This window comes from Bos indicus, chromosome X, assembly GCF_029378745.1.
Source record: "Bos indicus isolate NIAB-ARS_2022 breed Sahiwal x Tharparkar chromosome X, NIAB-ARS_B.indTharparkar_mat_pri_1.0, whole genome shotgun sequence".
Taxonomy (NCBI): domain Eukaryota; kingdom Metazoa; phylum Chordata; class Mammalia; order Artiodactyla; family Bovidae; genus Bos; species Bos indicus.
In genome coordinates, this window is record NC_091789.1 from 129,341,890 (window position 1) to 129,365,206 (window position 23,317).

Sequence of the window (23,317 nt, forward strand, 5' to 3'; positions counted from 1 at the left end):
AGAGTTTCTTTCTTTTTTTCTGTTACTAAAAGAATCTAAAATTATGACAAACCAGCATTACAATAATTAAATACACGTTCCACATGTGAAGACAATAGACAATGGACCTGAAATGTCACAGGTTCACCTGAGTGGGTTTTCTCTGAGGTATTCTGCTTTTGCTGACATCAGAAATGGGTCTGTAGGTCAGATGGTGAGAAAGTGTACACATTTCTCAGCGTTTATCATTTTTTTCAGAACTGCTAAAATTCCCTTAATGTGACTATTACTAATTATAGACTACTGTAATCACAGGTGATTTTATTAGGACAATATTAGGTACTATATGAAAGAAGGCTTAATATTCTGCCAGGGTTGCCAGAGTTGTTTCTTTGGGGAGTGGGGGGATGTGCACCTTTTTGTTTGTTGGTTTGTTTTTATTCAAATAGGACTATATTATTCATAATGTGCTGCACTTGCCTTGTTTACTAATGAGATATTTTAGCTACCTTCTATTGCAGAATCATATGCAAGGCTGCAAGGCTTAACAGTATGAAAGTTATCAACATTTATTTAACCAGTATCCTATCGATGGACATTATAGGGTTTATTTTCTTTGCTGTTATAACAATACTGCAATGAAATTATATATATATTGTAGAATGGATTCCTAGAAGTAAAACTGCTGGGTGGACAGTAAAGGCACTTTTAATTCAGAGATTTTTAGCATTGTAAGATCACTGTCTCACATCTTCAAATAAGGAATGGAATTTTAAAAAATCACGTCGGTTTCAGAAGAAACAATAGTTACTCAGGTTAAAAGTAAATCCATGTATACCCATGGGTGGTTCATGCTGATGTATGGCAAAAACCATCACAATATTATAAAGTAATTATCCTCCAATTAAAATAATTAATTTTTAAAAGTAAATCCAGAAATATCCATTCAGGGTTAACCAAAGAAGAAATCCCACAACCCCCTGCAATATGATTAGATTCAAAGAGAAGAGATTTTAAAAGGCTATATATTCTATCTTTATTTAACACACCTTTTACCTTGATAAGTAATTATATCTGTCAGAGCAAACAAAAAGCAAAATACATACCGCTGCACAAATTGTATGCTTAAGGAGTTGAAACACAGTTTTGTCGAGATGAGATAACCAAGCTTTCTGTATGATGTGAGCCGAAACATCTTTATTTCTGAGAGGAAACAAAAGAGCTTAAGATTTGTGAAGTAGTTTTCATTTTCCTAAAATCTTGGGGAACTCTGAATTTACGCTTCCTCCTCTTGCACCTCCCCATCTCCCACCCTAAGTCTGACTTAATGAGGAACATTTGGATGTGGTAATTAGAACTGGTCATCTGTAGAATCTAGTCAGAATGAGGATATGAAATACTTGAGAATATTTCCCTTGAGATTAAAAAAAAATCCTGGTAAAACTTTATCATCAAAAAAATGTTGGATACAGGAAGCTTGGGGCTGGTGCACTGGGATGACCCAGAGGGATGGTATGGGGAGGGAGGTGGGAGGGGGGTTCAGGATGGGGAACACATGTACACCCATGGCGGATGCATGTTGATGTATGGCAAAACCAATACAATATTGTAAAGTAAAAAAAAAAAAATTAATTAATTAATTAAAAAAAATAAAAAAAATGTGCTGTCTAAAAACATCTATGACCTAAAATTATTCCATTAGAGTTAGTTCTTAAAAACACTGTCCAACTAGTTCAAATGCTAAGAAAATAGTGTATAGAATATGTGAAGTTACAGGAGGCCCAGTGTTCTTCTGGGAGCGGATGACCATGCCCTAGAAAAAGAAATTCCCTTCTCTGATCTTTGTCTGAGCCAGTCTCATCCCAGTCAGGAGGTCAGAGCATCATTCTACTTTGATCATGTCCCAGCACTGGCAGATTGTAGGAATCTCACTCTCCAAGAACTGTCCCCTACAACCCTATCATTACCCCTCACAGGGTTACATGCAAAGAGAGGTACTCCTGTATAGTGTCACTGCCGGCTGGCAAAGTGCAGACTACAAGATGTAGAGCAGAAAAGTCCTCAAGTATGGAAACAAACTCTTGAATAGTAGCTGATGCCATCTATTAACTTTCTGCAAATTGCTTACCTTCTTCCAGTTGCTACTTCCTCACTTACAAAATGTGGTAACAAGACTGCATCACAAGGTTGTGTTAAGATCAAAGAGATGTGTGTTAACATGCTTTGTCAATTATGAAATAGTATAATTATAATTATTATTCAATTCAAAAGTAATTTTAAAACACACAAAAAAACCCTCTAATTTATGAAACAAGAAATGTTGGATGTTAGCTGGGTAAACACGATATGGAAACTGTCCAGTTGTAGAAGATGATACAAGGCAAAAGATGGCTACTTACTGTTCTTTTTCCTTTGTCTTTACAGTATTTGACAAGTGTACTTTGTGACCTTTTCCCAAGTGTGGATTATCTGATTTTGGGACACCAGTGACTGGTACCTTCAGGGAATGACTCATTTTCCTCCCAATGAAATACTCTGAAAGTATATAAATTAAACATTTGAGGTCATAATCTATGTTATTACACTGTTTGGATGAGACTCAAGTTCCATATAATTGTTAGGCTAATTTCAGAGCCCCTGAAAAAGGAAGGTTTCATAGATCTCAATGTCACTTACCTCCTTTGTGTGCTACAAGAATTATGAGGTATATAGGAAAGACTGTATCTACCCATAGCCTTTTAATTGGTCTCCTGGTCTCCAGTCTCTTCATCCTCCACACTGCAGCTGGAGTTGACTTCTGAGAGTAATAATCCACCTGTATCACTCTTCAACTTAAAATCTTTCAGGGACACCTCATTTCCTCCAAGCTAAAGTGCAGACTCCTTAGAATCATGTGCAAGTCTTTTCACAATCTAGCTCCATTCTCTCTCTAATCTCAAAATACCAACTTTCCATTAGCATTCCTCTCTATACTCTAAGAGAATAAGAATTTCTTGCCAAAGTCAGTGTTTTACAACTCTGTGCTGATGATCATGCCATTTCCTCTACCTGAAACAACTTTCCTACCGCCAGCAAACATCAATTCACCCTTCAAGATCCCACCTAAGTGATGCCTCTTCTCGTAAGTTTTCCATCGTCTCCTTTTTACAGAACTACTCACTACTGTCTTCAAGGTTCCATAATACTGTATATGTTTTTCTTTCATAGTACTTCTCATATGCACCATAATTTGATTTCTTGGCTGTCATTCCAACAAGTTGGTTGAAGGCAGGAGGCATCTTGCTATCCATGGAATCCCCAATGCACATCAGAGTGGATGGTTTTTACATGCTTTCTAAAAACTTTTCATCCTGGTTTTATCATGGAATAACTGTGAGACTTTGGGCAAGTCCTTTAACCTCTCAGTAACTCAGTTCCCTTTCTGGTAAAGTGAGAGGATGTGTAATAAGTGATTTGATTCCACCTCTGATTTTCTATCCCTTACACATTACTCCAATTTGGAAGCAGCTCCCAAATTCTTAGTCACTGCTGAGTGTCTTGTACTAAACCAGGGTCTGTTAATCTTTTCTTTTGGTGCCATGGACCCCTATGGACAAACTCCTTCTAAGAACTATGTTTTTATATTATGTATTTATATTAAATACATAATATAAAATATATGGGATTATGAAAGACTCCAATTATCTTGAAATTATTGTCAAAATATTTTCAAAGACAAAATTCTAGAAATGGGTCTTCTTTATGCATTAAATAATATGAGAGCTCTGTACTTGTGAAGTGGTAATAAGTAGAAACAGTATTTCAAGAAATTTGCTGTTACTATAATGTGATATGAAAATACTGTGTTTTCTATTGATGACAAAGTCACAGGTACTGCTGATACTACTGTGGTTTGTTACCTACATATAATTGAAAGAAATGCTAAAGTTCAGGTAGAGGTTTGGGAAAATAAAGTTGCAATTTTTTCCCAAGTTCACATACTCCCTGAATTAAGACTTCCTGCCCTAACTGATCACTTATAAGTCACACTTTTATATACATATGACATTCCATTACTGAGGCAGAGCCTTCAGAGTCTCAATATTTCTCTTTAGAAATGGGGATGGGGATGGCTTGGAATACACTGATCTCTTGAGAAAGAGAAAAGCAGTCCTTAACATCCAGGAGCTGGCCTGGCATTCACAGCTGGGCTTAGGTGTTAACCCTGGCTTCCTACCACCACCCAACCCAGAGCAAAGCCCTGCTTCCTTGAACCCGCCCCCAAATCACCCAACCAAAGCCCAAACCCTAGAATAAATCTTTCTAACACTCTCTCACTGAGATGCCCCACTGTTTCCCAAGGTGTGCGTTTTCCTAGCAGCTGCAAGAAACAAACCCAACTTGTTCAACTACAGATGTGTTCCTAGTGGTCTTTGGCTGGAGGGCAGGGACACAGCACCACACAAATCCCCCAAATCTTCTAGATGCCTGCCTGGATGGGCTTACACTTGCTATGGGGTTAGATGTGAAATACAGAACGAAATATTACAGGAAACACAACCCCATTATGAGCCACTGTGACAGTTGTTGAGGTGAGACCACAGGCTTTAAAGCTCGACTAGGTAGATTTGGATCCTGACTTCCCACTTTCCTTCTCTGTGGCCTTGCACCTATTCTGTGCTTCAGGTTCCTCATCTACTAGATGTGGAATAGTAACCGTGTCCACCTACTTGGGTTGTTGGAAAGAGAAGACAATATGTGTATGGAGGTTAGGTAAGAGCCAGGCATAGGGTAAACGCTGTTGCTTGTTGCTATTCTTGTCAATAAGATAATTATTATCATTATTACTTATTTCTATTAGTATTAAGGGAACAACAGTTGATCCCCAGTAAGAGACAGAAGCTTAAGTATTTTAAAGAAGAAAAAAAATGTCAGGGTCTTTCGAGATGAAAGGATGTAGCAAATCAGTTTAAATTTAAAATCTTAAAACTGTCCCGCCCAGAGTGGAAAAAAAAAAACAACAAACACCACACAAGTAAAAACCTTTTGTGAGGTAAATCCAGGCCCAGAGGTCGGCGGTTTGCGTCTGCGAGGCTTTCGATGCCGCCCGAGGCCTGACGAGCGCCCCCACCTGGCGGCCTCCGCACACAGGGTTCTCAGCCTACGCCGCTGGGCGTCCAATCACCGCGGCGAAGGCCGATTCCCAGCGCGGCGCGGGCTGCGGCGCCTCCCTCCTCGCGCCCCCGCGCGCGGCCCACGCAGAGCTGGCGCTTTCCCGCCGCCTAGCAACCGCCGGCGCAGGGGCGGAGCCTCCGGAAGGCGGGGCTTGCGTTCGCTCGCCGCCTGAGGCGCCACGCTCTGCAGTTCAACAACGCGGTTTTCAGACCTAGGCTTCCGAGCTAAGCCTTGGCCGCACCTAATTGGCTGTACGGCCGTCACCCGCACCGCGGCCCATTTGCGGTCGGAAGAATCGGGCCTTAGCCGGCCGCCGTAGCCGCCTCTCTCTATAGTGGGCGGGGCCAAGGCTGGGGTGACCCCGCCGGAGCTGCCGCTGCCAGCGACATGTTCAAGGTGAGAGAGTGGAGCCGGGTCACAGCTGTCACCGCCCCCTCCCGGCCGCCCGGAGCCCTCCCCGCGCTCTCGTGGGCCTCTCCGGGGACCAGGCCCGGCTCGTCCCGAGGTTTTTCCCGCCTCCGGGCCGGCTGCGTCCCGGCCTCGCTGTTCATTCAGAGATCCGCGTGGAGCTAGCGGCTGCCGGGCGGAGGCGTGAGACCTGGGGTGGCTGGGTGAGGCCTTTTGGGTTGTGCTCTTGTGAATAAAACACTTAAACATTTAAAGTACCCCTAAAAGTATCCACCCTCTGGCTGGTCCCCTCTTGGGTTCGTTAGGAACGTTAGGCCACATCAGGGCACTGCGGGGTTTGGCTTTGGTTGCCTGGCAAGGTCAGGTTTCAGAACCTGCTGTATGAATGGGGGAGGGTCACCTTTGGAGAAGGTGCAGCAGGAAGTTGGAGAGGCTGGCCTGGGAAGGGCTGGGTGAGAAGGAGCAACTGGAACTTCTCTCCCCCTCCCAGCAAACGTTATATAGTATGAACCGATTGATTTATTTCTTTCCATTTTATGAACTCGTGTCCTTTTGAAAGAAGTTGACTTTTACAGTGAAGACTGTCTCGAAAATCTGCATTTTAATACGAAGGCATTGTTCTCCTTTAAAAAGAGTAAATGGTATTTGTATATCACGAAAAACAAATCACAGGCTATTAGAAAGGAGTCTACAAAATCGAGTCTTGAAGCAGTGCACCTGTAAAATAGTGCTAATGAAATGTCAGAATTGTACTATTTAAATGTTTTAATGAGCTGCGATGTGCTTTGAGGGCATTAGGACAGTATAAAATCAGACCATGGATTTGGCCTTCCACTTGTGGCGTTGCCACTTTGCAGCTGTGTGACCTTGGGCAAGTCACTTGGCCTTTCTGGGCCTGATTTCCTATTGGTGAAATTGGGGAACTAGCTTCTACCTCCTAGGGTTATATAAGGAATAAATACATTAGGTGTGAAGCACTTGCAAGAGGCCCTGGCACATAGGAGCGACATCTAAATATTTGCTTTTATTTTGTTTTCAGGCAGCTCACAGTTTAGTTAGAACAACAGATCACAAAAGTATCTTGTGTTCATTTCATAAATTTGTGTTGAAACACTTACGTGCTAGGGAGTTTGGCTCAGTTTTAGGGTTGCAACAGCTAAGGATATGCTATGATCAGTTTATATTGTCATTAATGTACTTTGGTAGTAAAAAGGAGAGTAGGATCTGTCTGTCTTACTAGGAGTTCTCAACCTGTGGATCTCATTCCCTCAGAGGGTCTGTGGGTAGAATTCGGGGGTCCCTGAACTTTGATGGGAAAATATAATCTTTTTCACTAATCTTCTGGTGAAGTTTATCATTTCTTTCAGTTATGAATGTAGGTAACTGTTTCAGTTATCCATTTTTGGATAAAACCACAATGATTTGTTATTTCTCACCATCTATAGGTTGGCTGGGCAGTTCTAAATTCGGCTGGTGGCTAGACTACAAGGTGGCCTTTCTCCCATATCAGTGGGCCTGGGGCCCGTCAGTATGGCTATCTTGGGCTTCCTCACATGGTTACTGGTTTCCAAGAAGGCTTGTCCTGAGGCATGAACACCTGCTTGCATCACATTTGCTGATGTCAAGATAAGTGACATGGCCAAGCCCAGAGTCAGTATGGTGGGGGACTACACAGAGCATAGATGTGAGGACAATAGGGTTCATTGGGAGCAATTCATTTAATAGCTACTACAGCAACAAGCTACAGTAGTATTAGCAGTACCTGTTACCAGTTGAAGTCAGTAGGACCAGTGCATGTCACAAACATTGTCATATCACATTATAGTTGTTGCAGATCTCCAAATATCATTTATATTCATCATTACATCAAAAGTATAGTAGTTATAAGACTCACTATTTTATTTAATGAGCTAATAAACACATTACTGTATCAGATTTTTGGTCTTAAAAACAATTATACTGCACTGTAATTGGGATTTTATACAATTAGAAGCATTTTTTGGAGAAGGGGTCCAAAGTGCTCATCAGACTGCTGAAGAGGTCTATGGCGCAAAAAAGCAAGGAAGCCCTGGGGACTTCAGACGAGGCAAGTTTTGAGAGACAGGAGTTCCTCAACTGATTGAGTTGAAGAACAGCAGCAGTGGTACTCCATTGGGAAAGTGCCACTGACTTAGTTCTGCTGTATCAAGGGAAGGATAAAGGGAGCTGAAATTGTTGAAACTTTTTTTTTGAGTAGAAAAGCTCACAACAAACCTTGGTGGATACCAAAATGTAAGGAGGAGGAAGAGGGGAGGCCAGAAATTTTTGAAAAGCAACTTTTGATAAGTAGAAGTAGGGGCATAAGAGTGATATTTAGAAAATAAAGAGGGAAGTTCAGGTTTGTTAGTTCAGTTCAGTTCAGTCGCTCAGTCGTGTCTGACTCTTTGCCACCCCATGAACTGCAGCACGCCAGGCCTCCCTGTCTATCATCAACTCCCAGAGTCCACCCAAACCCATGTCCATTGAGTCGGTGCTGCTGTCCAACCATCTCATCCTCTGTCGTCCCCTTCTCCTGCCCTCAATCTTTCCAGCATCAGGGTCTTTTCAAATGAGTCAGCTCTTTGCATCAGGTGGCCAAAGTATTGGAGTTTCAGCTTCAACATCAGTCCTTCCAATGAACACCCAGGACTGATTTCCTTTAGGATGGACTGGTTGGATCTCCTTGCAGTCCAAGGAACTCTCAAGAGTCTTCTCCAACACCACAGTTCAAAAGCATCGATTCTTCGGCACTCAGCCTTCTTTATAGTCCAACTCTCACATCCATACGTGACCACTGGAAAAACCATAGCGTTGACTAGACAGACCTTTGTTGACAAAGTAATGTCTCTGCTTTTTAATATGCTGTCTAGGTTGGTCATAACTTTCCTTCCAAGGAGTAGATGCTTTCAATTTGGGAAAACCCAATGGCATAAACAGTAAGGAAAATTATCTCACGAAATCCAGGGGAAGGGTGGATTCCAGTGGGTCAACAATGTCTTCAAGGTCCCCATCTCTTTTCTTGGCTTTCCGCAGTAAGATTGGTTCCCCTTAAGTTTGCAAGATGACTCCACTAGAGCAAGAGAGGACAAAACTTCAGGCTTGGATTACACTCTTCCTTCAATCTGATTGGATCAGCTTATGTCAGGTGTCTGCACCTTACCCAATAGCCAGTGCCTAGGGAATGGCATGACCTGATGGGCTTAGACAAAACAGAATCAGCTCAGGATGGGGTCACTCTACCTTAATCACTTGGGAGAGAAGTGAATCCATGAACACAACGGGACACTGGAAACTGGATGTGCAACAGCAATGTCTGTTACAGAAAGATGAGTTAGATGGGTTTGGAGAAGTGTTCACTGATTTGGGCGATTTGGTTGGAAGACTTTCATGATCTTTATACATGTAGGTTTACTGGTGGAAGTGAAAACTAGATTAGTATGGGTTGGTGACTGAAAGATGAGTTAATGCAATTTAGAAGATTGACTGTCAAGGGAAGTAGGGAGAATATAGTAATTAGAGGGACGTGTTTGGTCAAGATTTTAGAGTTGTTTGTGGTTGTTGCAGTATTCAAGATTTGGCAATGTTTATGGCCTCGGGAAAATTCCATAGACAGAGAAACCTGGCGGGCTACAGTCCATGATGTCGCAGAGAGTTGGACATGGCTGAGTGTGCATGCACGCAAACACACACACCCCATGGCCCTGGGAAGAACGTAGGGGAGAAACTTTTACAAAGTGTGCATGCACGCAAACACACACACCCCATGGCCCTGGGAAGAACGTAGGGGAGAAACTTTTACAAGAGAGAATCCCTCAGCTTTGCAAAGGAGGAGAGATAGTCCCTTCCACTTGTGAGATGGTAGGGAAAGAAGGATGGCAGTGATGATAGACCACTGCTTCTCAACTAGATGGTATCACCTGCCTTGGGTATGTTTTAGAAACTTGGTTGGTTTGTCACATCTTTTTTATTAAAAAATTTTGGGGGGGCATGCCATGTGACATGCGGGATCTTAGTTCCCCAAATAGGGATTGAACCTGTGCCCCCTGCAGTGGAAGCATAGAGTCTTAACCACTGGACTGCCAGGGAAGTCCCTGTTCTTCACATCTTTTAGTTGTGTTGAACATGCTGAAATATAATGCTTATAAATCTTTCCTTTTCATTCTCCATTGTGTTACCATCAAATCAATATATTGGTCTCTTTTTTTGGACTTATATGTGTAGGGCTTCCCAGGTGGCACTGCTGCTACTGCTACTGCTAAGACACTTCAGTCGTGTCCGACTCTGTGTGACCCCATAGACGGCAGCCCACCAGGCTCCCCCGTCCCTGGGATTCTCCAGGCAAGAACACTGGAGTGGGTTGCCATTTCCTCCTCCAGTGCAGGAAAGTGAAAAGTGAAAGTGAAGTCGCTCAGTTGTGTCCGACTCTTAGCGACCCCATGGACTGCAGCGTGCCAGGCTCCTCCATCCATGGAAGTTTCCAGGCAAGAGTACTGGAGTGGGGTGCCATTGCTTTAGTGGTAAAGAACTCACCTGTCAATGCAGGAGACATAAGAGATGTGGGTTCGATCCCTGGGTCCGGAAGATTCCCTGAAGGAGAAAATGGCAACCCACTCCAGTATTCTTGCCTGGAGAATCCCATGGACAGAGGAGCCTGATGGGCTACAGTCCACAGGATTGCAAAGAGTTGGACATACTGAAGCAACTTAATACAGAAAACACATATGTGTAGCTAGGTGATGAATTTTACTTCAAGATACTGGGTTGGCCAACAAGTTTGAGTTTTTCTGCAAGCTGATATGGGAAAACCCTGAATGAACTTTTTGGCCAACTCAATAGCAGAAGTTACTTAGAAAATTATTTGTCATAAATGTCAGTGTTGGGACTTCCCTGGTGGTCCAGTGGCTAAGAATCTGCCTTGCAATGCAGAGGACGTGGGTTCAATCTCTGGTTGGAGAACTAAGATCCCACATGCCTCAGAGGAATTAAGCCCGCACACTGCAACTAGAGAGTCTGTGGGCCAAAACAAAGATCCTGAGTGCTGCAACTAAGACCTCATGTAGACTAATAAATATATAAACAAATATTTTTTAAAATGGAGGTGTCAAATCTAGTAGGTGAGGACCAGTGCTCCTCAAACTTTAATGTGCATGTGACTCTTGTTAAAATGCAGATTCTGATCCAGGAGGTCTGGGTGGGGGCCTCAGAGTCTCCATTTTTTTTTTGACAGGCTCCTGGGTGGTTTAGATACTGCTTGTCTCCTTTCATAATTTGAATAGCAAGAACTGAGGCAAATTGGGAAGTGAATGGGTTTTTGTTGTTGTTGTTGTTTTCCAGGTGAGTGATTTTATGAGCATGGTGAGATTTGGAAGAGGCATTGACCAAAGAGCAAAAAAGATAAGTGAGAGGCTTTGAGGGCTCTTCTGAGAGCTTGCTACTATCCCTGTCTTATGATTGCAGCCTGGGAGTGGGGGTGAGCAAATGGTAGGGACTGATCAGGTTTATCAGCTTGTGTCAGCTAGGACTGGAGGACAGAAGAGTTGATGATATAGGTGTTGATGGAAAAAGTAAAGTTTGCGTGACTGGTTATGTGTATCAGTTCAGTTCAGTCTCTCAGTCGTGTCCGACTCTTTGCAACCCCAGGGACTGCAGCACACCAGGCTTCCCTGTCCACCAACTCCCGGAGTTTGCTCAGACTCACGTCCTTCGAATCGGTGATGCTGTATGTTATATGCATATACAATTAAAATATTGAAACTCTTAACCACTATTTTGGTTTAGCTATCCATCTTCAAGTCAGTAGGGGGCGCTGGTGGATTACAAAACACGTTTGAAAAGCTGCCCAGGGTTTAGTGCTTTGGCTTCCCTGGTAGCTCAGATGGTAAAGAATCTGCCTGCAATGCCGGAGACACAGGTTGGATCCCTGGGTCAGGAAAATCCCCTGGAGAAGAAAATGGCAATCCACTCCAGTATTTTTGCCTAGGAAATCCCATGGACAGAGGGGCCTGGTGGGCTACAGTCCATGGGGTTGCAAAGAATCAGACACGACTTAAGTGACTAACACTTTCACTTTTTTCCAGTATTTACATTCTGTTGCAGGAAGCAGATTTTCCAAGTGCTGCTGCCAGAAGCTTGAATATTGACTTCATACACCCAGTCTCCAGATTCATGTTACTAGATTTCATTCATTGCACATATGTCTATCACAGTTAGTTCATCTATGAGTTGGGCGCTCTACTGTACCTTGCCAGGTGTAAATGAAACGACCCATTTTTTTTTTTAACCTGGGAGAGAATCCCCAAATTTGGCCACATAGCAGAATTATTTGTGAGACAGTCTCCAAGGTGCTGCTCATGGATCTGATTGAGTTTTTAAGTGAGGTCTAGGAACCTCTAGTTTTGAAAAAGCCCCTCAGGTGACTGTGAAACCTAGGTTTTAGGAGCTCATGATGCGATCAGGGGCACAGATAGGGATAGTTCATTTGGATGCACTGGGACAAGTGCTCTGATGTAAGAGTCAGGGAAATGTAGAGCAGTAGTTCTCAATCTTGATTGCATGTTAGACTCACCTGGGTAGTTTTATAAAAATGTTGTCTATTTTTATTTTTGGCTGCCTTGGGTCTTTGCTGCTGTGCAAGGGCTTTCTCCATTTGCGGAGATCCGAGGCTCCTTGTGGAGCACAGGTTTCGGTAGTGCAGGCTTCGGTATTTGTGGCTCATGGGCTTAGTTGCCCCAAGCATGTGGGATCTTCCCAGACCAGGGATTGGATCTGTGTCCCCGGCATTGGCAGGCGGATTCTTAACCATTGGACAACCAGGGAAGCCCTCACTGGGTAGTTTTCTATAAGTCCCTGTGCCCAGACTGCACCAGACCAGTGCCATCAGAATCTTGGGTTGAGCTCTAGGCATCTAGTTTGTAGGGCATGTAGCCAAACTTGAGAAGTACTGACTTAGAGGAACAAGCACCAGCAGGGGGCATCAGGAGACTTGGTAGAGAACATGCTCTGGTCCTGGTCTTTGAAATGGTGCACACAAGGTTGAAAGAGCCTTCTTAAGCAGAGAGAAAAAGCTCATGCAAGGACACAGGTGAGAGTTCAGTGCTAGGATAAAACCTGGGCTTCACTGTGTAACCTGGGGTGAGATACTAAAGTGATCTGTAGCTTTGTCCTCATCTGTAAAAGAAGGATGGGACTAGTTGCAACCTGGGACTTCCCTGGTAGTCCAGTGGTTAAGACTCTGTGCTTCCAATTGCAGGGGGCTCAAGTTCAATCCCTGGTCAGGGAACTAAGATTCCACACGCCAGTTGGTGCCGCACCCTCGCCCCCCCTCCACCCCCTGCAAAAGACTAGTACCAACCTTAAATTGTTGTGTGGATTTATATTAACTCAGACCCAGAGTTTAGCACAGCGTTTGGTACAAAGTAAGTGCTCTGTAGACATGAGCTGTTAATATCTTTTAGTTGGTGTCTTGTATAGGAGGCTGCTATGGTAGTGTTATGGTGGTGCACAGTCTTGGGACTTTCCAAAATTATTTTTTAATGTCAAAACTTGGTATTTGATTGGATGTGGCAGAGTTGGGAGAAGGAGAATTTCAGGATGCTGCCCAGGCTTTTGGCTTGGAAAATTGAGTGGCTGTTAGAACTATTGAATGAGATGGGAAAGTGGAAGAAGGCTGAGTTTGGCTTGAAAGAGATGATAACTTGCTTTTGAATAGGTTGGACTTGTAGAAGTTTCTGTGGACATTAGAGGTGGTAATCAGTTAACAGGGAAGTAATCAGTTAACATGGAACCCAGGAGGGTGGAGTTTTCCTGAGGAGGTGTGGGCTGAAGGTAAAGGAATCATCAAATGCCTCAAGGGCCAGAAGATAGCCTAGTGAGAGCTGGTCTATGTTACTTCCTTCCTGTAGAACAGAGATGTGACCTGTACTCAGAGCTCACTCCTCAGAAGGGCCTGAGGTGGCCGTATCCTTGGCTATAAGGTGTTATTACCTCGCATGTGCTTTGTGACTGTTTGGTCTTGATGTAGTGCCTTTATTGCTTGTCTTTCTGAAATACATTTTCTTATTATGAATAGTATGTTACTAGTATAAACTGAGGGGAGAATTACACTGATAAATGGAAAAGGAAAATCATCTGTAAATTGGAAAAGAAGTACTGTAACTTTATTTGACTTGAATATTACATGTCACATATTTTGAAATAAAGATTTTTTTGCCCTTACAGTTTAAGTATCTCTGAGGGAATTCTCCTTGAGGAATTATAGTGAATACATTTTGCTCACATAAAAACATATTTACATGCAGAACTAACTGAATGTTCTTCCTTTCTTACCCTTCAAAGATGTTGGGTGGTACGTCACAAAGGAGAAGGAAAAACTGCTCTGTACCGCAGGCTGCAGTCAGAAAGCACAGGCTCAGGTTCTGGTTGTGTTTCTGCTTTCTGGCTGAGCAACTTTAATGAGGTTTCTTTATCTCCCCAAGTCCCCTTATCAGGGTGCTGTGGCCCCACACATGGCACAGGGTTGTTGGAAGGTTTAGATGGAATAACATGTAGGAAGAGTGGTAAACCGCCAAGCACTAAACCGATGTAAGGTACTTTTGACCCCTTTTGCATCATACCTGTCCACCAAAATGATCTAGAGTTTCAGGTTAGCACTATCGACCTAGGGCTATAAAAAGTAACTCAAACTTGAGTAAATTCACTTCTCATTTGGAACTGAATTCTGCTCAGGACACTGTACCACTCTTCCCAACGACTTTGAAAATACAAATAGCTTCTCACGTGCAGCTAACAATGGAAGAAGAGAAGGAGGAAGTAGATGAATTCTACCGTAAAAGAACGGGGAGCAGAGACAAAATGGGGAACAGTAGATAATGCACTTGACATTTATGGTAAATTTATTGCCCCATGAGACCTATGCATATTTACTGACTTTTTATGATTTAAAGGTTTAATGTTTTAATTACATGTATATGTACTCCACACCCATGTCCTTTCTAGGCTAGCTGGGACTTCTTAGAGCCTGAGAAATGAACTTTGATACTTGTTTGTACAGTACATTTAAAATTACTGCAAGTAGTTAGATGCACAAGAAATCTCTGTAGCATTGATACATACCTATTTCAAAAACTTGAGAATTGACTTATAATATGACAGGAAAGTACCAAAAGATTTTTTTTAATGAAGGAATTAGAAGAGTTTGTATCAGTTGATTTTCCCCAGTAATGCTAAAGTGGAAATTTATGGTTAGTGCATACAACATGAAACTTCATATGGCTATTTTCAGGGAGGAAAAAAACTCAGTCTCGAGATATATTTTAGAATTTGGAAACTACTTGTTTTTCACTCTTGCTGCATGGCCTCATGCCAGTTTTATTAGAAACCTTGAACTGCCAATTACTTAGTGTGGTGGATTTCAAAACTTGGTTCATTGTACACTAAAACTTGTAGAAGGAGAAATTTAGAGCAAGGGTTGTCTAGTTTTCATTATGCTGACAGCCTATAACTTTGAATATTAAGCTGTGTTTTCATGATAATAGCACTATAGACAGTAAGTTGTATTTTGAATGAATATTGTTTTAAAGGCACTTTGAATACAGCCACCCTTTGTCTTCCTCCTTCTTTCTCACTCTTTGAAGCAAGCAGTTTGTTTTGTTCCAAGCCCTCACTGGCTCCAACTTAAGGACGTCTTTGTTTGGTTGGGTGAGGATGAGGAACCCTCTGTGGGAGCTAGAGACAGGTTTACAAGTGCATGTTCACTGCTTTAGCTGGGACACAGACACAGTGGTTTCTTTTTTCCAGATGTTCCTATTCATTCCTTTGAACAGTCTTTTAAAATAGGATATATGAAAACAGTAAAGTTTCATTTTTCTTTCCCCCCCACTCTGTAGATGTCAGTCTTGTGAAGTAACAGCTTGCTTTTCTTGTGCTTGCTGAAATGAATCTCCTTTCCCATTAAAGGTGCTGCTTCATGTGTCATTTGATGACATGGGTTAAACTGGTGAGTGAGTAGGTGAACACCAAGTGATGGGACTCCAACAAGTTTCCTAAATCGTTTGCTAATGGCTTACCTCACTTGGCAAATATTGACACTGAGCCTGTTGGTAGAGTCACATGGTTCGGGAGTACTGTTAAAAGTTGCTGTGTTTAGTCCAAATATTGACTTTTCCTGTTTTTGTTCCTTATTTTCGCAGAGATTTTCATTATGAGTCTAGACTGCCATCAGCTGATTTGAGCCTTGCACACGATTTTTTTTTTTTACAAAAGAATTTTGCAGTTTCCTTTTCTTTGAAGGATAAGAAGCCTGTGAATAACTGAGATGAGGTTGAGGGCAGTTGTCAGTGAGTTCACCGTTCTCTGTGCACATGGTGGTCTGTTACAAAAAGAAGTCTGGGTCTAGATAGACTTTACTTTGACAGAATACCTCTTCCTCTTAGAAGATGGAAATCGTTTTAGTTGTTAGAAAATGTAGAAGCATTTGAAAGGGAAGTCTTGAAGTAAATATTCCCTTGTGTGTTTTTTTTTTTGCTACCTATATTTCCTTAACTTAGAAAAGATTGAATGGATCTTGGGATGCCATTTGGGTTTAGGTAAGCACTGTTAAATTTCTGTCTGAATGAGGAAGTTCAGAATAAATTTGCTACATGGTAAATTATATGTCATCTTTGTTCCAAGTCTGTGAAACCAGTACAGCCCAACCAGATGACTCAAAACCGGCCCGAATGAACAATTATCTCACTCTTTGGCTCTGAGGTTTCCTTCCTGTTTATCAGACAAGTTTATTTATTTATTTTTTGTGTGTGAATTCAACAAAATTCTGTAACTATTTTAAAAGATGAAACAATTGCAGATGAAACATATTTGCTTTGCTTTGCTGACCTAATTTTGTGGTGAATTCTGCCCTCCAATGATAAAACAGAAGGTGGTTTTCTGGAAAAAAAAATGTTAATCTTGAAAATAGCCTTGGTTTTTTTCTTCCCTTATCTCTTTAGATCACAGTGTGTTTATAGTGGATGAGGAGGAACTAGGAAATATCAGTTACCCCATCACCGAATTAACAGAATTCAGAGTTTCTCATAAGATAAGTTCTGTTTGTCATACTTGGAAGACAGTTTTTCTTTTCGTTGGTTAAAGTCTGAACTCTTAAAATACTAACTTTATAGTCCCTTCACTGTGAAACAGATCGAAATGATTGTGGTTTGTCTTGTTGAAGTGTAAGGGCTTCCAGATTTCTACATGCAGATGAGGGCCTGTCAATATAGTCATTATTAAGAGGACAGATTTAATTACCTTGTCAATACATTTCTTCCAAACATGCTGTCACTGATCAGTATATTTATTCCAGAAATGTCATCTGATCAAAACATTTTATCCTTTTTCATTTGGAATTACCATCACATTCTCTGGCAGGTTGTTTAGAATATCCTCAGGAGCCAGCCATTTTTGTTTCTTGCATGTTATAAAATTAATATTCATTGCAAAAACTTCAGGATATTCAGTTAATTCTAAAGAATCATCCTTAATCCCACCACCTGTATATAACCATTGTCATATCTTTTTCAGACTCATTTCTGGGCATACTTATATAGACATCCTTAGTTTGATATTTTCAAAAACCTCACAAATCCCCCACCCCTTTAAAAAAATCTAATTTATTTCATTTTCTAATTTGCTTTTATTTCAGATATATTGAGACATTTTCTTACAGTCTTAAAATTTCATGTGAAGGCATTTAGAAATGAAAGCTGTATGATCACATAATGAAAGTGAATTTCCTTTATTTGTTATATAAATAGTTACAGTAAGTTCTGATATGATCTATCAAGGTTACTACTTTGGAGAGAAAAAAACTTATTTTTGAGGAGGAAAAGGTATACTGTATTTTTTTCTGGTTGCTTTTTTTTATGTTTACCACCTTAACCATTGTTCTTAAGTTCCATACTTTTTAATTATGGTGATAAAACTCATATAACATAAAATTTACCATTTTAACCATTTTTAAGTGTATTGTTCAAGTGTGTTACATATACTCACATTGTTGTAGAAAAGATTTTCATGTTACCAAACCAAAGCTCTATACCCATTTAACAACAACTCCACATTTTCTCCTTCCCTACAGCCCCTGGTAACCACCATTTTGCTTTCTGTTTCTATGAATTTGACTCTTTAGATGCTTCATATAGATGAAATCATACAGTATTTGTCTTTGTGACTGACTTATTTCACTTAAGGTTCTAACATTCCGTTGTATATATATATGGCATTTGCTTAGCCATTTATCTGTCCATGGACAGTTGGGTGACTTTTCACCTTTTATTTGTTGTAAATAATGAACGTGGATGTGCAAATACATCTTTGAGGCCCTGATTTCAATTCTTTTGCATTTATATCCGGGAGGGGAATTGATGGATCATACAGTAATTCTGCTTTTAATTTTTTGAAGAGTTTCCATGTTGTTTTCCTTAGTGATTGTACCATTTTATAATCTCACCAATAGTGAATGCACAAGGGCTCTAGTTTCTCTCTTATCTTCTCCAGCACTTTTATTTTCTGTTTTTTTTTTTTTCATAGTAGTCACCCTGAGGGGTATGAGATGAGAAAATACCTATTTGAAAAATAGTGTAAATCATGCTAAAATAACTTTTCCTTGTAAAAAGTCAAATAGTACAGTTATGATAATTATCTGTTTTCCATCATCTGCGTCCCTCTAATCCTCTTCTAAGAGAAAGCCTCTGTTACCAGTTTGGTGTGTGACCCTCCAGATTAGAAAGGATTGCTGTATCAAATGTAAGTACTGTACTGAATGCTTATTATGGGGGGAGGCATATTCTTTTAATGTTTGGAGAATGCAGACTCATTTAGTTTCTCTTTATTTTTTATTCAGTTTATGGCACATTACTAAGGACAGCAATGCAGCCTGATTTGGGCAAAATTGTTTATTGTTTTCATCATTTTGTTTTACCCTAAATTCTTTTACATAATCTATTTTTTGTTTTATGTTCTTTTTTTTAGAACATGAATAACCTCAAAAGTATTGTCAGTTTTCATAGACGTAAAAAAAAAATCCCTATCAGATTTTTCCCTCTTAAGCAACTGGAAAAAATCAGATTAAAAGCATTTTGTTTTTAAGTGAAAAATGCTTTCAAATGGAAATTTTTGCAGAAAAGGTTGATTGAGGATCAAAGAAGTAGTGTAACATTTAGGGAGAAAATGCATAATTGTGCCTCATTTCCTGTAAATATAGGAATATCTAATTTTAAATGGCATTTACTTTTAAAATGTTCCCAAATGCCATTTATTTTCTACCCATAGTGATAGATACAAAAGTGATGTTATCCAATAACCTTGGAGATAGCTACACATTTTAGTGTACAGGTTATATGACAGCTAGTTATATAATAGCTAAAATGGGCAGCAATTAAAGCATTAGATTTATTTATACAGTTTTGATACCAAGTTATTTATTTTGAATAGATTATCGTTGAAACCCCATCTGATCTTGAAATTAAAAGAGAGCTTCTGGATTGAGAATGTTGATATGTAAAAGTCATGATTTATGGTTGCTTGTATTGGTTCCATCTAGAGATTGTAGCTGTTGTTGTTTAGACACTCAGTTTTGTCTGACTCTGTGACCCCATGGATTGTAGATTCCTCTGTCTATGGGATTTCCCAGGCAAGAGCACTGGACTGGGTGGCCATTTCCTTCTCCAAGGGATCTTCCTGACCCAGGGATCCAACCCAGGCCTCCTGCTTGGCAGGCCGATTCTTTACCACTGAGCCACCTGGGAAGCCCATAGATTGTAGCTAATTATGAGTATAACCGAAAAGATTGTAGTGTGGTATGAGAAATCATCCTTATGATCCAAACCTTTGTTTCTTTTGTTACTCTTTACAGAGACTGTTCCTAGTGACATTGAGTCTTAACATCAGTTGGGTGACTTTGCTTTAAAAAAAAGGAAGACAGGAAGGCAGGCAGAAACTTTCTGATTGTTGATTTCCTTTCTCTCTACAGTTGTTCCCCAGAATTTCCAGTTGTGGTACATGATTCCTTTTTCTGTGTTACTCCTGTCCTTTGTCTGGTAATGCACTTATCACAAGTGGCGTAATTATTTGTTTATCCAAACTTTATTAGATTGTGGGAGCAGTGACCGCATCTTATTGTCTTTGAAGTCTGTTTTCACTGTTTCATTAAAGAATTGCTTTGATGTTGTCTTGTGTGTGGCTTGGTAAGGCTATTAAAGGACGTAGGGAAACTCAGAGAAAAAGAGCTTTTTGGAAAAAGAGAACTCATTATGAAGTAGCAATTGAAAAACCTGATGGGGATGTCCATGGGGAACTAGACAACCAAGCTGAGGCTTAGGGAGTGACCAGGCCTCGGAATTGGCCTACTGATTTGGGTATCAGTAGCAGAGAATGGGAGTTGAAGACTTAGATTTAATGAAGTTGTGCTGGAGTGAGAAGAAGAGAGGATTAAGTACTACTCTGACTCATCAACCTTGAAGAGATGGGCAGACAGAGAAAGAGAAGGCCCATATAGAGATCGGTGGAGTGCCCTACAAAGCTTAGAGAATGGAGCTAGAGCAGAATCTTAGAAACTAAAGGAAGAGAGAGTTTGGTGGAGGGGTCACCAGTTTCAGGGCACAACTGAGATGCCAGATGTCCTTTGCAGTTTACTTACTGGATGGTCATTGGTGGCCTGGGAAAGGCCACTTTCAGATATCTTGAGTAGTGAGGGGAGGAGGGAATGAAATAGAGAAAGGAGGCAGAATCTGTCTTTCTAACTTTGTGTTGACCTATACATACAGGAAAGTGCACAGATCACAAGAAATTTTTGCAAACAGACTGTACTGGTATATCTTGTACTCGAGAAACCTTCAGGGCCCTTCTGCTTACTCCCCAGCTCACTAAGGATATCCACTGTTCTGTCTTCTAACCAGTCTTTTTTTTTTTAATGTCAGTGGAAGGAGATAGAAGGATAGGACAGTAGTTAGGGGACTAGGGGTAGAGGGAATTGTGTTGTGTTTAAGATGGGAAAGATTTTCTTGAATGTAAATAAATCCCATAACTTCTCTAGTAGTTGGCCAGTCACTGTTTCTTTTTATGTTTAGGACAATTTTCATTTCATCCTTTCAAGTGTTTTTAAAAGTAAGTACAATTCAGTGTTTTTACAAACTTAAGTTGAATAATTGTTCCTCAAGCATCTGCTTTTGGAATAGTGGTTTTCTAAACTTGGCTGATCATGGGAATAGATTCTTGGGACTCTCTTAGGTTTACTGAATCAGACACTCTGGGGGAAGGCATTGGAATCTGTGAGTCTAAAAAAAATTTCCAGGTGATTCTGAAACCTTTTACATTACACAGTCCTGGTACACAGTACATTTTATTGAAAAGGAAACTGGTGTGTGTATGTATACATACAGAAATGTACACTCATATATGTGTATATATATTTAAATTTATATATATATGTATAGATATTTAAATTTATTTTATTGACCTATAGTTGATTTACAGTGTCATGTTAGGAAATTGGCATATATTTTTAGTGGAAATTCTAGTAAAATAATATATCTGTAATGGTGGGAGAATAAAAGTATACTCTTCTTAATAATAAGAGAGACTATATGCTATGTTTTCCATAAAATTGATAAAGCAAATTATCAGGGTTTTGAGCCCCACCGTTCCTGAGCATCCTTGAATAATTCTGAGGATGACTGATTCAGTTTGAGATTTTTATGTGTCCCTAAAGCAGTCTGTTAGTCAGAGCTATGGTTTTTCCAGTAGTCGTGTACAAATGTGAGAGTTGGATCATAAAGAAGGCTGAGCGCCAAAGAATTGATGCTTTCAAACTGTGGTGCTGAAGGACCACAGCTGAGGGACTCTTTAGAGTCCCTTGGACTGCAAGGAGATGAAACCAGTCAATACTAAAGAAAATCAACCCTGAATATTCATTGGAAGGACTGTTGCTGAACCTTAAGCTCCAATACTTTGGCCACCTGATGCAAAGAGCCGACTCATTAGAAAAGACCCCGATGCTGGGAAAGATTGATGGCAAAAGGAGAAGGGGGTGGCAGAGGATGAGATGGTTAGATAGCATCACCCATTCAATGGACATGAATCTGAGCAAATTCTGGGAGATAGTGAAGGACAGGGAAGCCTGGGGTGCTGCAGTCCATGGGGTCGCAAGGAGCCGGACACAACTTAGCGACTGAACAGCAACAGCATAGCAGTTTTCCTGGGACACAATCAGAAAGTTGTCCTGGAGCTAGAGTTCTGGACAGTACACTTTTATTTGCAAAACAAGGACAGTTTAGCCTGTGGGTACCCATTGTGATCTGAGTGTGAACTCGCCTGATTCATATCTTAGTTAAATATGTACAGGAATCTGCCCTTGCTGCTAGTGCTGAAGGCTAAACTCAATCTTATGTCTGAATCTTAAAAAAAAATTTTTTTAAGTTATAACCTGAGTTTTTTTGAGTTAACTCATAAGCTTCCTGTAAACTCTCAGGGACCATGTCTGCTTAAGTGTCGTATCATGGTGTGCATGCGTGTGTTCACTTCAGTTGTCTGACTCTTTGCGACTCTGTGGACCATAGCGTGCCAGGCTCTTCTGTCCATGTGATTCTACAGGCAGGAATACTGGAGTAGGTTGCTGTGCCCTCCCCCAGGAGATCTTCTTGACCCAGGGATACAACCTGTGTCTCTTACGTCTCCTGCACTAGCAGGTGGGTTCCTTACCACTGGTGCTACCTGGGAAACCCATGTTACCTGATGTGGAAAAGATATGTAAAAAATATTTGTTTTAAAATGAAATTCTAGTTGACCTCTTCCAATTGTTATATCTTATATAACACTACTTCCCTAGCCAGATTTGTTTTTGTTCTTGTCAGTCCTTGATGAGCTCCAGTGGAGAGAGCAAGAAGTGGAAGCCTTTTGAACAGTGGTGGCCTGCTCTTTTACAATATTTCCTGTTAGGGCTCCATCCAACCAACTGCCCATCCTGGTGCTCAGTTTGCATTGACAATCAAGCGCTCTGTGGACTATGTAAAACAAAAGTTGAGAGACAGAGTCCACAGGTCTAAGATGGAGAATATACCTTGATAAGCACAACATATAAGATGTATTCTTAGGGAATATAGTCAGACAGAAAGAAAGAGGGTTTAACCACATGAGCCAGAGAACTCCATGACACTCCCTCTGAAGTTTGCAAACTCAGGGTCACCAGCTGACCTGTTTCCCCTATGACTATGGGTCTCTTACAGCTACCCCTTTAAAATCTCAAGGAAGCCAATACATTGGTCTCCTTAATTTGAGACCTTCAACTAGCTGAGTTCCAGGAGGGGCGTCTAGTGACTGAAGGGCACACTACAGAGGATAGGCTGGACCAAAAGCAGTGCAGCCTTTGGATCTAGTTAGTCCCGTGGCTGTAGCTTAGCACTCATTGAAGATACAGAGTGGACTTGACTTTGATCTAGCAAACCAGACTCTTCTAATTCAAGGTAGAGAATGTTTAATCGGCTCTTAGAAGGTGCATATATACCCAGTTTCTGAGCCAAACCATCTACCTAGGTGGAGAGTGAGCCTGGCAACAAGGAAAGATCCTCAAAGACTGTCACTTGGGACAGTGAGTGCTCAGGCCATGGGTACACATAGTCTAGAGATCCTAGCCCCTCACCAGAAGAGGTCCAGGGGCGATCTCACTTCTCAGGAGGTATTTTCAGTCTGGTTGTACCATGATGGGTTAGGATCCCTCATGGAGAGAGAA

At 41.0% G+C, this 23,317-nt stretch overlaps 2 protein-coding genes across 6 annotated transcripts in view; one reads left to right on the forward strand and one right to left on the reverse strand.

Moving 5' to 3' along the window:
- Positions 1-5,155, reverse strand: part of CXHXorf58 (chromosome X CXorf58 homolog) — a 60,453-nt gene extending 55,298 nt beyond the window's left edge. For 2 of the 4 annotated variants that reach the window (XM_019956423.2, XM_019956422.2), the window contains exons 1-3: positions 5,002-5,153; positions 2,379-2,514; positions 1,086-1,182 (exon numbers count right to left, since the gene is read on the reverse strand). In XM_019956423.2, coding sequence (XP_019811982.1) covers positions 1,086-1,182; positions 2,379-2,494 — 213 coding nt within the window. In that variant the 5' untranslated portion in view covers positions 2,495-2,514; positions 5,002-5,153. Of the gene's footprint in view, positions 1-1,085; positions 1,183-2,378; positions 2,517-5,001 lie in introns of those variants that run through there. The other 2 variants (XM_070785294.1, XM_019956424.2) reach the window with 2 other exon arrangements.
- A 141-nt stretch (positions 5,156-5,296) lies between these two features.
- The window catches only part of APOO (apolipoprotein O), a 53,717-nt gene continuing 35,696 nt past the window's right edge, over positions 5,297-23,317 (forward strand). For both annotated transcript variants that reach the window (XR_002180270.2, XM_019956337.2), the window contains exon 1: positions 5,297-5,529. Coding sequence is in view for 1 of the 2 variants with exons in the window: in XM_019956337.2 (XP_019811896.1) it covers positions 5,521-5,529 (9 nt within the window). In the remaining variant the exon portion in view is untranslated. The remainder of the gene's footprint in view (positions 5,530-23,317) is intronic.